This window comes from Erinaceus europaeus, chromosome 16 (genome assembly GCF_950295315.1).
Source record: "Erinaceus europaeus chromosome 16, mEriEur2.1, whole genome shotgun sequence".
NCBI lineage: Eukaryota > Metazoa > Chordata > Mammalia > Eulipotyphla > Erinaceidae > Erinaceus > Erinaceus europaeus.
Window position 1 is genome coordinate 1,653,298 of NC_080177.1, and position 13,640 is coordinate 1,666,937.

Sequence of the window (13,640 nt, forward strand, 5' to 3'; positions counted from 1 at the left end):
AGTCCCCACTTGCAGGAGGAAAGCTTTGCAAATGGTGAAGCAGTGTTTCAGGTGTCTGTCTCTTCCTCTTTATCACCCCCTTCTCTCTAGATTTCTAGTTGTTTCTATCCAATAAATAAAATAAAGATTTTATATATATATATGAGCATGCTGGAGAGATGGGAAATATTCAGTGGGATACATACACTTTTGCCTGTTTCAGTTCCTGCAGTGATCGACACCAAGAGAAATCTGTTTGTTTACCAGAGCACTGCTCAACTCTGGTTTATGATGTGTGTGTGTGGGGTGGGGGGTTTTGAACCTGGGACTTTGGAGCCTCGGGCATGACAGTCTCTCTGCATCACCTTTGAGCTGATCCCCACTAACATCAGAAGTTCTTCAGTTCCTCAGTGCCAACACAAAGCTGTTATCAGGATGTGGGCAGGGCTTCTAGAATCAGCTGTGAGACTGGGCATCTTGACTGGCCACAGGAGCAGGCCTGCATGCATTCCTCCGGCATCCTCCCTTCACAGGGGTCCAGGCCACCGAGCTGTTCCGTTCAGCCTGAGACAGACACAGGGAGACACTGGCTTCCCAAGGGAGTCTCCTATCACACTGCTCGCAAGGTGGCCTTAACTGTGGTTATTATTTTTTTTAATTGAGGGTGTGTATTTACATTAAAAATAGCACAACCTCCAGGGTCTCGTGGAGAGTTTGTGTCACGTGGTCTCACTGTGTGCATCTGTGACAAAGAGCTCAGTTTTTATTTATTTATTTATTTTTATTTTACTGAGAGAGAAAGAGATACAGGGAAAGACACAGAAAGACCAGAGCACTGCTCCGCTCTGGCTGCTGGTGGTGCTGGGGATTGAACCTGTGACCTTGGAGCCCCAGGCATGGGCGTCTGTTTGCAGAGCCGTGATGCTCAGTTTTGACAGTCACCTTAAACACCTCACACAAAGATCACAACTGACAGGCAGGCGGGTAATGGGGGGCCAATCTGTTTTATAATGAAGCCAACACAATTTTTAAAGAAGAATACAGGTCCAGCGACACACAAATTGGCTTCCCGAAGATGAGCGAGAGCGAGGGAGACAGACAAGTCTCCGGGATAGGGCAAAGCCGGCGGCGGATCCACCCCGGCCGGCGGGGGACAAGCGAGGGGAGGGAGGGTCCTTCCTCGGTGGGGCTTGCAGGGGCTCTGTTCACGCCGGCACTTGATGGAGAATGAGTGCTGGGGTCATGTGACAATGCTCTGCTCTCGCGCTCTCTCTCTCCCTCGAACCCCGACCCTAAAATACATACAAAGTATCAAAAACAAAACAGCTGGCGGTGAGCAGGGGCGAGCCTGGGGCGGGCGGCGGGCTGACTGCGGGAGGAAACACCTGTGGGGGGGGGGTTAAGGCCTCTGACCACCAATGTCACCGCAAAAACGACTAAAAAATGAAAGGCAACAGAAGGCGCCGCAAACGCAAACCCGGAGCAGGTGCTCTGGCCGCGGTCCGCACTCCCCGGGGGCCTTGGTGGCAGGGCGGGAGAGCCGGGGCGCTGGGCGCGGGCGCCTCGTGTCCCCACTGTCCCCACTGCTCGGCTCCACCCGTGACCTCTGAACCCAGCGGGGTCTGCGGACGGGGTGTCCCCAGCGGGGTCTGCGGACGGGGTGTCCCCAGCGGGGTCTGCGGACGGGGTGTCCCCAGCGGGGTGAGAGGACGGGGTGTCCCCAGCGGGGTCAGAGGACGGGGTGTCCCCAGCGGGGTCAGAGGACGGGGCGTCCCCAGCGGGGTCAGAGGACGGGGTGTCCCCAGCGGGGTCAGAGGACGGGGTGTCCCCAGCGGGGTCAGAGGACGGGGTGTCCCCAGCGGGGTCTGCGGACGGGGTGTCCCCAGCGGGGTCTGCGGACGGGGTGTCCCCAGCGGGGTCAGAGGACGGGGTGTCCCCAGCGGGGTCTGCGGACGGGGCGCCCCCAGCGGGGTCAGAGGACGGGGCATCCCCAGCGGGGTCAGAGGACGGGGCGTCCCCAGCGGGGTCAGAGGACGGGGCGCCCCCAGCGGGGTCTACGGACGGGGCGCCCCCAGCGGGGTCTACGGACGGGGCGCCCCCAGCGGGGTCAGAGGACGGGGCGCCCCCAGCGGGGTCAGAGGACGGGGCGTCCCCAGCGGGGTCAGAGGACGGGGCGCCCCCAGCGGGGTCAGAGGACGGGGCATCCCCAGCGGGGTCAGAGGACGGGGCGTCCCCAGCGGGGTCAGAGGACGGGGCGTCCCCAGCGGGGTCTACGGACGGGGCGCCCCCAGCGGGGTCAGAGGACGGGGCGCCCCCAGCGGGGTCAGAGGACGGGGTGTCCCCAGCGGGGTGAGCGGACGGGGTGTCCCCAGCGGGATGAGCCGACGGGGCGTCCCCAGCGGTGGGCGGCTCCGGCTTTCTGGGGCTCCGAGGACCGGACGGCCGAGGCCCAGACCCCCCCCCCCCGCCCTTCCGCCTCCGGGTTCCAGGCCGCCTGGGGGCGTCTCCCCGCGGGGCCCCACACCCCGTCACGCACCTGCGCCCCGCCCCGGCGGCGTCCCTGGTCCCCCCGCCGCACCGCACCGCACCGCACCGCGCGGCCAGGCCGCCGCCACCCGAGCTCCGCCGCGGGCCCCGCCGGCCACCGAATGGCCGCGCCGCCCCGGGCAGCTCGCCGCGCGCCGCAGGCCCCGCCCCCCGCGCCCATTGGCCGGCGCCCGCCCGGCCCGCGCGCCCATTGGCCGGCGCCCCCGCCGCTCCGCAGGCCCCGCCCCGCCAGCAGGCTCGGGTGCGCAGGGCGGGCGGGCGGACGGACGGGCGGGCGAGCGGCGCTGCAAAGTCCGGAGCGGGCGGCGGGCCGGGAGCACAGCAGCCGCCGCCTCTGCAGACCCAGCATGAACATGGACAAGCGCATCCACCTCGAGCTGCGGAACCGGACGCCCTCCGACGTGAGCCGCGCCCCGCTCCGTTCGGGCCGGGCCGGGGGGCGGCGGGCGGGGACCCCGCTGCCCTTGTGCGCGCCTACCTGCGCGTGCGGGGTGCGCCCACCCTGCGGGCCGCGGCGGGCCGGGGGGCGGGGGACGGGCCTGCACCCTGCGGCGGGCCGTCCCCGGGGGCGCGGGGGGCGATCCCGGGAGGAGCGGGCCGGCCCCGGGGGGGCTTACAAAGGGGGGTCCGGGCCGCCCGCGCCCCCGGCCGCGCACACAGTAAGTTTGGGGCGGCGAGTCCCGGGCGAGTTGGGGCCGCGCGGGCAGGGGGGCCGGGGTCCCCGGGGCGCAGGGCCGCGAGCCGCCGGGAGACGGGGTAGCCATATTTGTAACTTTGTAGTGTTCGTGAACGCGCCCTTTCTCTCCCTCCTCCTCCCTCGCTCCCTCCTTCCACCCCACCTTCGGGCCAGATGCTGAGCTCGGCCTCCCGGGCGGGGCGGCGCGGGGCGGGGCGGGGCGGGGTCTCAGAGCGCCCGGGGCACCCCCGCACCCCTGCACCGTGGCCGGGCCAGCGGCCCCCCACCCCGGCTCTTCCAGCCCCCAGGGCCTCCCCCCCTCACCGTGGCCGGGCCAGCACCCCCCCAACCCGGGCTCTTCCAGCCCCCAGGGCCCCCCCCCGCACCCCTGCACCGTGGCCGGGCCAGCACCCCCTCACCCCGGGCTCTTCCAGCCCCCAGGGCCCCCCCGCACCCCTGCACCCCGGCCGGGCCAGCACCCCCTCACCCCGGCCCTCCTAGCCTCCCCCCATGCACCCCTGCACCGTGGCCGGGCCAGCACCCCCACCTCGGCTCCCCCCCTCCCCGCCTGGCGCCCCAGCTCCCGCAGCCCCGCCGGGCGCCGAAACTTTGCCTGGACGCGGGGCGCCCATTGCGGGCCTGGGGTGCGGGGGGGGGGTGCGAGCCTGCAGTTCGGCGGCGGGGGGGAACTGACTGCCCCGGGGCGGGGACTCGACCCGACGCCCACCACGGGGTGCGGGGCACCCGGTTTCCGGGGCGCAGTCGCCTACGGCTTCCCACGTGGCCGTGGACTCGCAGGCCGCGGGTCCGAGCCGTCCCGGGCCCGGCGCTTCCTCCTCTCGGGTCTCCCCCAAGCCCCGCGCCCGACCCCGACGGGGACCCCGGGCCTCTGGGCGTGGCGAGGGGCTGGGGTCGGTCCACGCCGCCCGCCGACCCGACCCGGTGCAGCGGGGAAGCGGGTCGAACCGGCTCTTTAAACTTCGCGAGTGTGTGCGGGGGAGGGGCGCGCGGGCTCGGCGGGCCGCCGCCTCCGTCCGGCCTGGGGAGGGGGGAGGGGAGGGGCGCGGGGGGAGGGGACCCTTTGGGTGCCGGGGGGGGGGCGGGGGCGGCCCCAGGAGGGACAAAAGGGGCGGGAGGGGAGACTCTTGTTTTTTCATTTTTTTTCCGCAAAGGGTCTCAAGACAGACAATCCCTGGGGGGCGCCCCCGCCCCTCCCCGGGCCCCGCGCCCCCAGCCCCCCACGCACCTGGGGGCCTCCCCCGCCGCTCCGGGGCTGCGGGCCGCGGCGCCGGGTCGCACTGCGCAGCCATGTTTCCGGGGCCGCCCCTCCCCCACGCGGCCATGCGGGGCGCGGGCCGGGGGGCTCGTCTGTCGCCGAGGCCGCGGGTCGCCTCTCCCTCCGCGGGCGCCCCGAGCTTCCCCGGGTGCATCGCGGGCTGCGGGGCGGCCCCGGGGCCCAGCTCGCCCTTGGCACCGCTGCCGGGCGCCGGCTGCCATTTTGTCACCCGGGCTGATGTCGCCGAGGGGGGAGCCGCGTCTGGTGCCCCCTCCCGGGCCGCCCACCCCGCCCCACGCCCCGCCACCGGGGCGCCCTGGCCGCGCGGCCTCCCTCCCCGCCTCTCCCCTCCCCGCCCGCCGCGCCAGGTGTGGCCGCACGACCGCCGCCCGGTGATGGTGATGGGGGCGCGGGGCTTGGGCGACCCTGGAGGCCCTGCCTGCTGCCCGGGGCGGGCCCTGAAGGTAGGTGGCGCCCAGCCGCCGGCGCCCCCTCCCCCTTCCATTTCTTGCTGGGGGCGGGCGGGGAGGGGAAACGCTCCCTTTAAAGCCACGCACCCGGGGGACTCCAGGAGGCCCCGGGCTCGGCCTCTCCGCTCAGCTGCCCCAAGGCCTCGACTTGGCCCCCTGGAGCCCCTGCCGCAGCTGACGCTGACTGTGTGTGTCTGCTGGGGGGTGGGGGGCAGGTGTGTCGTCCCCCCCCCCCCCAGGAAGATGGTGCATGACCTCAGGCCGCCAGTGGGGCCTCCTGGAAGGGGTGAGGGTGGCGCCCAGAGGCTCCCCTCTGCAGGGAGGTGTCCCCCTCTGGCCATCTTCCTGGAGGCAGGGGGCCGCTGCTTGTGTGTGGACTGACTCACAAGAGCTGGGGGTCTTCTCTGTCCTCCGGCGGGCAAGTCACACAGCCCACCTGCCGCAGGGCTGGCTGTTCAGGGGGCAGGCGGAACAAGTCAGAGCCCGCCGGAGGCGTGTGAGAGAGGGGGGGGGGAGAGGGAGAGGGAGAGACAGACAGACAGACAGACAGACAGAGAGCGAGCTTCCAGGCCAGAGCTGTGGGGCGCAACTTGGGAGCCATTCCTGCAGTGAACCCGCCAGCTTGCACCCTGGGTCCCAGCTCAGCAGCACGTGGAGAGCCCCCTCCCCCAGGGTCCAGGGGTCCAGGCGACGCCCGGTAGACCTGGGGTAGTGGAAAGCATCCCCCACGGGGAATCCGATTTTCGTTCCGTGTGTCAGTATCAGTAAAGGGACGTGGGCCGCCGCGTGGAAGCGCCTCTAGTCTGCCGGTTTTAGTCCGGAGGAGAGGTTTGGTGTCCGCCTCTGGAAAGCGCTTGGTGTGGGTTGAGGGATGGGGCAGGGGGCTTTGCTTGCTTCCCTGCCTTCAGGGTATCACACATGTGCAATTTCACTACTCCTGGACGAGCTTTTTCACTCAAAACTTGAGATATACAGGGCGGTGAGGCACCTGATTAAGTGCATGGATTATGTCCAAGGACCTGGGTTCAAGCCCCCAGTCCCCACCTGCAGGGAGAAAGCTTCACGAGTGGTGAAAGGTAGCAGGTGAGGGTCTCTCCCTCTCCCTTTCTCTCTTCCCCTCCCCTCTTAATTCCTCTCTTTATCAAATAAAAAAGTTTAAAAAATTCAGAGATGGGCTGGCATGATGCCACACCAGGTTGGGCACACATGTTACAGTGAGCAAGGACCCAGGTTTGAGCCCCCAATCCCACCTGCCGGTGGAAAGCTTTGCGAGTGGTGAGACAGGGCTGCAGGGGTCTCTCTCCCTCTCTCTGTTCCCTACCCTTTCAATTTCTGACTATTTCTATACATTAAATAAATATTAAAAATTCAGAGATACAGGGAGGGGGGAGAAAGAAAGCCCAGCCCTGGGGCTTCCCACAGACTGCGTGCGCGTACACACACGCACACACAACGCATGCACACACTCACGCACACGCACACACACGCTCACACACTCACATGCACACACACACGCTCACACACTCACACACTCACACACACACGGCAAGGCGTACACACTTCCTGGATGAGCTCTCTCAGTGCCCTGGGTTTTGACATTTCGTTAATATCATTTTTACTTCTTGGTTGTCTCATCAGGCGCACAGCAGAAATATCTCTGTGGGTCTGTGGGGCTGGAGAGTTGGCTGCAAGACCTTTCAAGGGCCCTTTATTTATTTTCCCTTGTTTTTTATTGTTGTAGTTATTGTTGTTATTGATGTCTTCGAAAGAGAAATGGAGAGAGGAGGGGGAGAGAAAGACAGACACCGGCAGACCTGTGAAGCGACTCCCCTGCAGGTGGGGAGCTGGGGGCTTGAACCGGGATTCTTACGCTGGTCCTTGTACTTTGTGCCACGTGTGCCTAACCTACTGTGTTACCGCCTGACTCCCTCAAGAACCCTCCTTTTTCAATATTTATCCTCTTTTGTTGCCCTTATTGTTTTATTATTGTAGTTATTATTATTGTTGTTATAGATGATGTTGTTGGATAGGACAGAGAGAAATATAGAGAGGAGAGGAAGACGGGGAGAGAAAGACAGACACACCTGCAGACCTGCTTCACTGCTTGTGAAGCGACTCCCCTGCAGGTGGGTCAAGGACCCTTTTTTAACTAGTTGGTGCCTGGTGGAAATAGGCCCCAATTCAGAGCCTCCCTCACAGAGAGTGTTCCTCCACCCGGCCACCCTGCTGTGGGGTCCTGTGTGTTTAGCCCTGCTCCCTGTCCTGGGGCCCTGTCACCCCAGGCTCTCACTGCCCTTCTGGGACCCAGGGCCAGGGGCTTTGAGGCATGTGTCCCCCTGGTGGTGGTTCTGGGTTCCAGTGCCCTGGTCCTCCCCCCTCAGTCATCTACCTTGAGGACACCAAGGGACAGTGTTCCCTCCACCTAGCTGACCACTGGCCCGTCACGGCCACGTCTCCGGCTTGAGGAATCGCGGTGGATTTGGATGCTTAGACGGTCAGTGTCAGAGTTTTGGCATCCCCTTCCCCCAGCATCCATCTGTGCCCGGGGTGAAACAGACCTTGGGGTGACTGGGAGGGGCTGCAGAGAGGCTCTGGGGTGCTCAGCCATCTCCCCACACCTGCCCCACCGGCCTGGGTAGCCTGGTGTTGAGACTTAGGGAAGGGGCACATTTGGTGTCTGAGGGTGTCAGGAATTATTCAGAGATGGAACCATTCTCTGGGTTGGATTCTGAAGAAGGTGGGTGGCTGGGGGGCAGAGAGAGACCAGAGCACTGCTCAGCTCTGGCACGTGTGCTGCTCTGGATGGAACCCGGGGCTTCAGGGCCCCGGCTGGCTCACCAGCACCAGTCTCTTACTGTGGTTTGAAAAAGACCCAGGACAAATGCTTGTCAGGGCTGCATGGCAGTGTGAGGGCTCCCAGGAAAGCTAGTACTGTGATCTCTTTTTCAATTATTTATTTTTCCTTTTTTTTTTTTTTTTTTTTTGTCTCCAGGGTTTTTGCTGGGGCTCGGTAGGAATCCACTGCTCCTGGAGGCTATGTTTCCTATTTTGTTGCCCTTGTGTGTGTTGTGGTTGTTATTGCTGTCATAGCTGTTATTGTAGTTGGATAGGACAGAGAGAAATGGAGAGAGGAGGGGAAGACAGAGAGGGGGAGAGAAAGACAGACACCTGCAGACCTGCCTCACCACCTGTGAAGCGACTCCCCTGCAGGTGGGGAGCCGGGGGCTCGAACCGGGATCCTCACGCCGGTCCCTGCGCTTTGCGCCACCTGCGTGTGCTTAGCCTGCGGTGCTACCGCCCGGCCCCCTGATCTCTCTCTCTGAAATAAAAAGAATGGAAACAGTTGGCCTGAAGCACACCCACCCCCTGCAGGGGGGAAGCTTCACAGTGGCGAGGCATGGCTGCAGCTGTCTCTTTTTTTCGTTTTCCTTCCCCCACTCAGTTTCTGTCTCTATTTAAAAAAGAAAAAAAAAAGTTGGCCTGGGAGCAGAGAGTTGACCCTGCGTGAGAGATGTTAGCACCACACGAATGAATGAATGAATGAATGAATGAATGAATTCCTAATGGTGTCCTGGAAAAGGCACCACATGTTGGGGCAGGATGCTGGCCCCCTTCAGTTTGGCAAACTGTCAGAGAGCTCTGCTTTGCTTGGTTGCTCTGTGAGCTCACTGACAGTGGGCAGCCCTGCTCTCGCTCTCTCTGCTGGAGGAGGGGGTGCCCTGGGGGGAGGTGGCCCAGTGGGCAGGGAAGGCCATTCATGCCTGAGGCTCCCAGGCTGAGACCCATGCTGGAGGGCTGTGTCTGCCCAGTTTTTAAAAAATATTTTATTTTATTTTTGAGAGAGACAGAGAGGAACACCAGAGCACTGCTCCGCTCTGGCTGATGGTGGTGTGGGGGATTGAACCTGGGACTTTGGAGCCTCAGGCATGAGAGTCTGTTTGCATAACCATTATACTATCTCCCCTACCCTTTCTGGCCAGATGTTAAGCTCCCTCACGTGGTTTCCTTGTTGGCTTGTTAAAACAAGTATTTATTTACTTGGTATATGCAAGCTGGGGAATTGAACCTGGGGCCCCTTACTTGCAAGCCCTGTGTTCTCAGAAACACACGCACACACACACAGCCGGCAAAACAGCTTGAGTTGGGGGTGTGCACTTTATTCAGGCCCACACCCAGCCCCCGCCCCTTGGTGAAGGAACTTGGGGGACCGGCCAGTTGAGCACACACACTAGTTACTGTGGGGGGCAAGGAACTGGGTTCAAGCCCGAGTGGTGAAGCAGGTCTGCGGGTCTCTCTCTTCCGTTTCTGTCTCCCCCTCCCCTCTCAATTTCTCGCAGGGGGACAGCCACCAGGAGTCATGGATCCATTGTGCAGACACTGAGTCCCAGGAATAACACCTCTAGCAAAAAAAAAAAAGTATATATGAGAATATATATATAAACATACACGTTTGTTAACGAGAGAGCCAGAGCACATCTGGCTTGAACTCAGGACCTCGTGCCTGAGAGCTGACGGCCTTATCCACTGCTCCATCTCCTGGGCAGCAGGCGCTGTGGTCTCTCCTTATCTCCCTCTGCCTCTCGAAAAAGTCAGCCCGGAGCATTGAACCCTGGGGGTGACCGAAAGGTACTTGAGGAATCATAAAAGAAAGTAAAGCGGGTGTTGAGTTGTATCGGTGACTTTAACTCCCTATGTGTCCTGGCGTGAGCACGCACGCCCTCGGCCTCATTTATCAGGGATGGAGAGGGAGGAGCAGAGTGTGGCTGTGCAGAGCAGTGCCGGGGATCGAACTCCGGACACTGCTTCTCCGTCCAGTGCTCTACGTCCTGGGCAGCCCCGACTGTTTCTCTTTGGCCAGAGGGGAGGCCCGGGCGCTTCTCTGCAGGCCCCCCGCACCATCAGGGACACGCGCACTCTCTCGCTCATGCCGAGTGGAGCCCGCAGCTCGCTCGAGTCCCTGCACCTCCTGATGGCTCCCAGCCCCTCTGCCCTCTCCATGTGGGGGGCTGGGTGCCTCCAGGCCGGGCCTGCTGCCACTTGGCTTCTGGATTGGAGAGAGGAGAGAGGAGAGAGCTGGGCTTCACCGCCTGCTGCAAATCCTGCGCTCTGCTGCTGGGCCGCCCTGTCCCCGCTGTCTACTCCGTGCCAGTGTGGGGTGGGGCCCGTGTTCTCAGGCTCTGCTCTCCACCCCCTGCCCCGGCCTTGTGCCCCCCTTCCCATCGTGGGGACAGGAGTGAAGCCTTGGGGTATTGGCTGTCTCTGCTTCAGTGACCCGCTGGGCTAAGCACACATGGTGCTGGGCTGCAGGTGCCTCTGTCTCTCTCCCTCTCTCTGTCTTCCCCCCTCAATTTCTCTGTCGCTAGTCAAATGGAAGAAAATGGCTGCCCAAGCCCCAGCAACAACCCTCAAGGGGGAAAAAGAGTTTTAAGAAACAAGTCTGCCAGCAGCAGAGTCGGTCGGGTGTGCTCATCCCAGGAGATGAGGGGGTAAGGCCGCCCCTCTCCGCCGTGCCCTGCCCGGGGCCGGGCTGTTCCTGGAAAGCTGAAAGAAATGTCACCTCCAGGCCACCTGAGCCAGGCAGAGCCCCAGGCCCGAGCCAGCTCAGTGGGCCGGTGTGTGCCTTGCCTTGCTTGGGGCCTGGGTTCGAGCCCCTGCACCGCATGGCAGTGGCTGAGGAAGGACCTGAGGAAGCTCTAGTCCTCTTTTCTCTGTGTGTCTGTCTGAATGAAGTGAGGTGACAGGTTATAAAAGTGTCCTAAGGCTGGGTGGTAACCGCCGGCTTCTCCCAAGGTTAGTAGCGATTTTGTTTGCTTGTGGGTAGCCAGGCATTCAGCAGAAGCTTCCCCTGCTCTTGGGCCTACCTCCTGCCTTTTTTTTTTCTTGATAAGAACAGAGAGAAGGGGAAGACTCAGAGATAGTGAGAGTAGGTAGGGAAGATAGCGCAATGGTTCTGCAGAGACCCCGCTGCCTGAGTCCACCCCCACTACCATAAGCCAGAGCTGAGCGGGGCTCTGCTTAGAAAAACTATAGACGGGAGTCGGGCGGTAGCGCAGCGGGTTAAGCGCAGGTGGTGCAAAGCACAAGGACCGGCATAAGGATCCCGGTTCGAGCCCCCGGCTCCCCACCTGCAGGGGAGTCGCTTCCCAGGCGGTGAAGCAGGTCTGCAGGTGTCTGTCTTTCTCTCCCCCTCTCTGTCTCCCCTCCTCTCTCCATTTCTCTCTGTCCTAGCCAACAACATCAACATCAATAATAACTACAACAATAAAACAACAAGGACAACAAAAGGGAATAAATAAAATAAATTTTTTTTAAAAAAAGAAAAACTATAGACAGCCCACCTGTAGGGGGAAAGCTTTGCGAGTGGTGAAGCAGGGCCGCGGGTGTCTCTCTCTCTTCTCTATCTCCCTTTCTCTCTCCATGTATGGCTATTTCTATCCAATAAATAAAGGGAAGTAAAAAGAAACAAGAGGGAGAGATACCTGTAGCACTCCTCTACCGCCTGTGAAGCTCCCTGCCTACTGGTGCTTGAACCCGGTTCCTTGTGCACTGTGGTCTGTGTGCTCTACCAGGCGCACCACCACGCGCCCCTGGACCCACTTTACTGGTTGTTGTTTTTTTTTTTTTGCCTGCAGGGTTATCACTGCCTGCACTTGAATCCACTGCTCCTGGAGCCATTTTTCCCATTTTGTTGCCCTTGTTGTTTTATTGTTGTAGTTATTGTTGTCGTTGTTGTTGGACAGGACAGAGAGAAATGGAGAGAGGAGGGGAAGACAGAGAGAGAGGAGAGAAAGACAGACACCTGCAGACCTGCTTCACCGCCTGGGAAGCGACTCCCCTGCAGGTGGGGAGCCGGGGGCTCGAACCGGGATCCTTATGCCGGTCCTTGCGCTTTGCGCCACCTGCGCTTAGCCCGCTGCGCTACAGCCCGACTCCCTTATTGTTGTTGTTATTGATGTTGTTGTTGTTGGATAGGACAGAGAGAAATGGAGAGAGGAGGAGAGACAGAGAGGGGGAGAGAAAGACAGACACCTGCAGACCTGCTTCACCACCTGTGAAGTGACTCCCCTGCAGGTGGGGAGTCGGGTCTCGAACCAGGATCCTTGCACTGGCAAATGCACTTTGCGTCATGTGTGTTTAACCCACTGTGCTACTGCCTGGCCCCCCTTTCTGCTCTTTTTATCTCAGCTAGAGAGAGAGACAGACAGACAGCACTACTCCACTGTCCTCAAGACTATCCTGGAGCCAAGAACTCTCCTGTGGTGCTGGGACTCGAACCCCTCTCTGTTTCCCCTCCTCTCTCCATTTCTCTTTGACCTATCCAACAAGGACGACATCAATAATAACAACAATAAAACAACAAAAAGGAATAAATATTTAAAAAAAGAAAGAAATTGAAAGGAGAGGGGCAGATAGTGAAAGAGACAGAGACACCTGCAGCCCTGCTCCATCTTGTGATGCTCCCCGACAGATGGGAACCAGGGGCTTGAACCCCGGCCCTTGCATGCTGGAATCTGAGTGTTTAACCAGGTGCGCTACCACCTGGCTTATTTATTTATTAGAGCATAACTCCAGGACTGTCTTCAGTGGCTTGAGGGCTGGGCTCGAACCTGGGTCACACATCCCAGCCCCACATGCCTACCCTCCAGTTTTGCGCTTCAAGAGAGAGAAGCCCCAGAGCCCTGCTGAGCTCTTGGCTGATGGCGGTGCTGGGGATTGAACCTGGGCCTCAGAGCCTCAGGCAGAGTCTTGCAGGCCCCTGTGCTGCCTGCCCCACCCTGTTCATTTTATTCATTCCCCTGTGGGAGAGACCTGGCCTCTCCCAGGCTCTGGGATTGAACCTGGGGCTGCGCCCACAGCCCTGTGCTCTGCTGGCTGAGCCTGCCCGACCCCGGTCTGCCCTGCAGGCTGGGGTTAGGTCCCTTCCAAAGCTCTGCTCTCCCTGTGCTTTTCCGCCTTGGTGTTTGTTCTCTGTTTGAGAGAGGGCTAGGGGTGGCTGGGGATGACAATAGTTTGCAAAGGACTCTCCTGCCTGAGGGCAGCTGTCCTGTGTGGGTCTCCCAGATCTGGGTTATGGGGATTGAGGGGTGGGGGGCAGGGAATCCGCAGACACCCCCCCCCCATACATACACACACACAGAGATAAGTTTTTATTTTATTTTTATTTTATTTATTTCCTTTTTGTTGCCCTTGTTTTTCCATTGTTGTTGTAGTTATTATTGTTGATGTCATCATTGTTGGATAGGATGGAGAGAGGGGGAGAGAAAGACAGACACCTGCAGACCTGCTTCACCGCCTGGGAAGCGACTCCCCTGCAGGTGGGGAGCCGGGGGCTCGAACGGGGGTCCTTACGCCGGTCCTTGTGCTTTGTGCCACGTGCGCTTAACCCGCTGAGTTACCGCCCGACTCCTATTTATTTATTTATTTATTTATTTGTTTATTATTTATTTGGATAGAGACAGCCAGAAATCGAGAGGGAGGACGAGATAGGGGGAGAGACAGACACTTGCAACCCTACCTCACTACTTGTGAAGCATCCCCCCTACAGGTGGGGACCAGGGGCTTGAACCCGGGCCTTTGTGGATGGGAACATACACACATATCCAGGTTTGCTACTGGATATATATATAGATAGATATTGAGAGGAAAGCGGGCGATAATAGTGAGGTCCGGGAGGTGGCGCAGTGGATAAAGC

The 13,640-nt window shown here is 60.8% G+C and overlaps 1 protein-coding gene and 1 long non-coding RNA gene across 4 annotated transcripts in view; one reads left to right on the top strand and one right to left on the bottom strand.

Annotated features, from left to right (window-relative positions):
• Window positions 1-739: 739 nt before the first annotated feature.
• On the bottom strand, window positions 740-2,605 carry LOC132533524 (uncharacterized). Its single transcript, XR_009545411.1, has 2 exons — window positions 2,516-2,605; window positions 740-1,271 (listed from the first exon to the last, which is right to left on the bottom strand). It is a non-coding gene; the product is annotated as an uncharacterized LOC132533524 (long non-coding RNA).
• Window positions 2,606-2,767: 162 nt separating this feature from the next.
• Window positions 2,768-13,640, top strand: part of ANP32A (acidic nuclear phosphoprotein 32 family member A) — a 28,468-nt gene continuing 17,595 nt past the window's right edge. For 2 of the 3 annotated variants that reach the window (XM_060175689.1, XM_060175690.1), the window contains exon 1: window positions 2,772-2,927. In XM_060175689.1, coding sequence (XP_060031672.1) covers window positions 2,874-2,927 — 54 coding nt within the window. In that variant the 5' untranslated portion in view covers window positions 2,772-2,873. Of the gene's footprint in view, window positions 2,928-13,640 lie in introns of all 3 variants that reach the window. The other variant, XM_060175691.1, reaches the window with a different exon arrangement.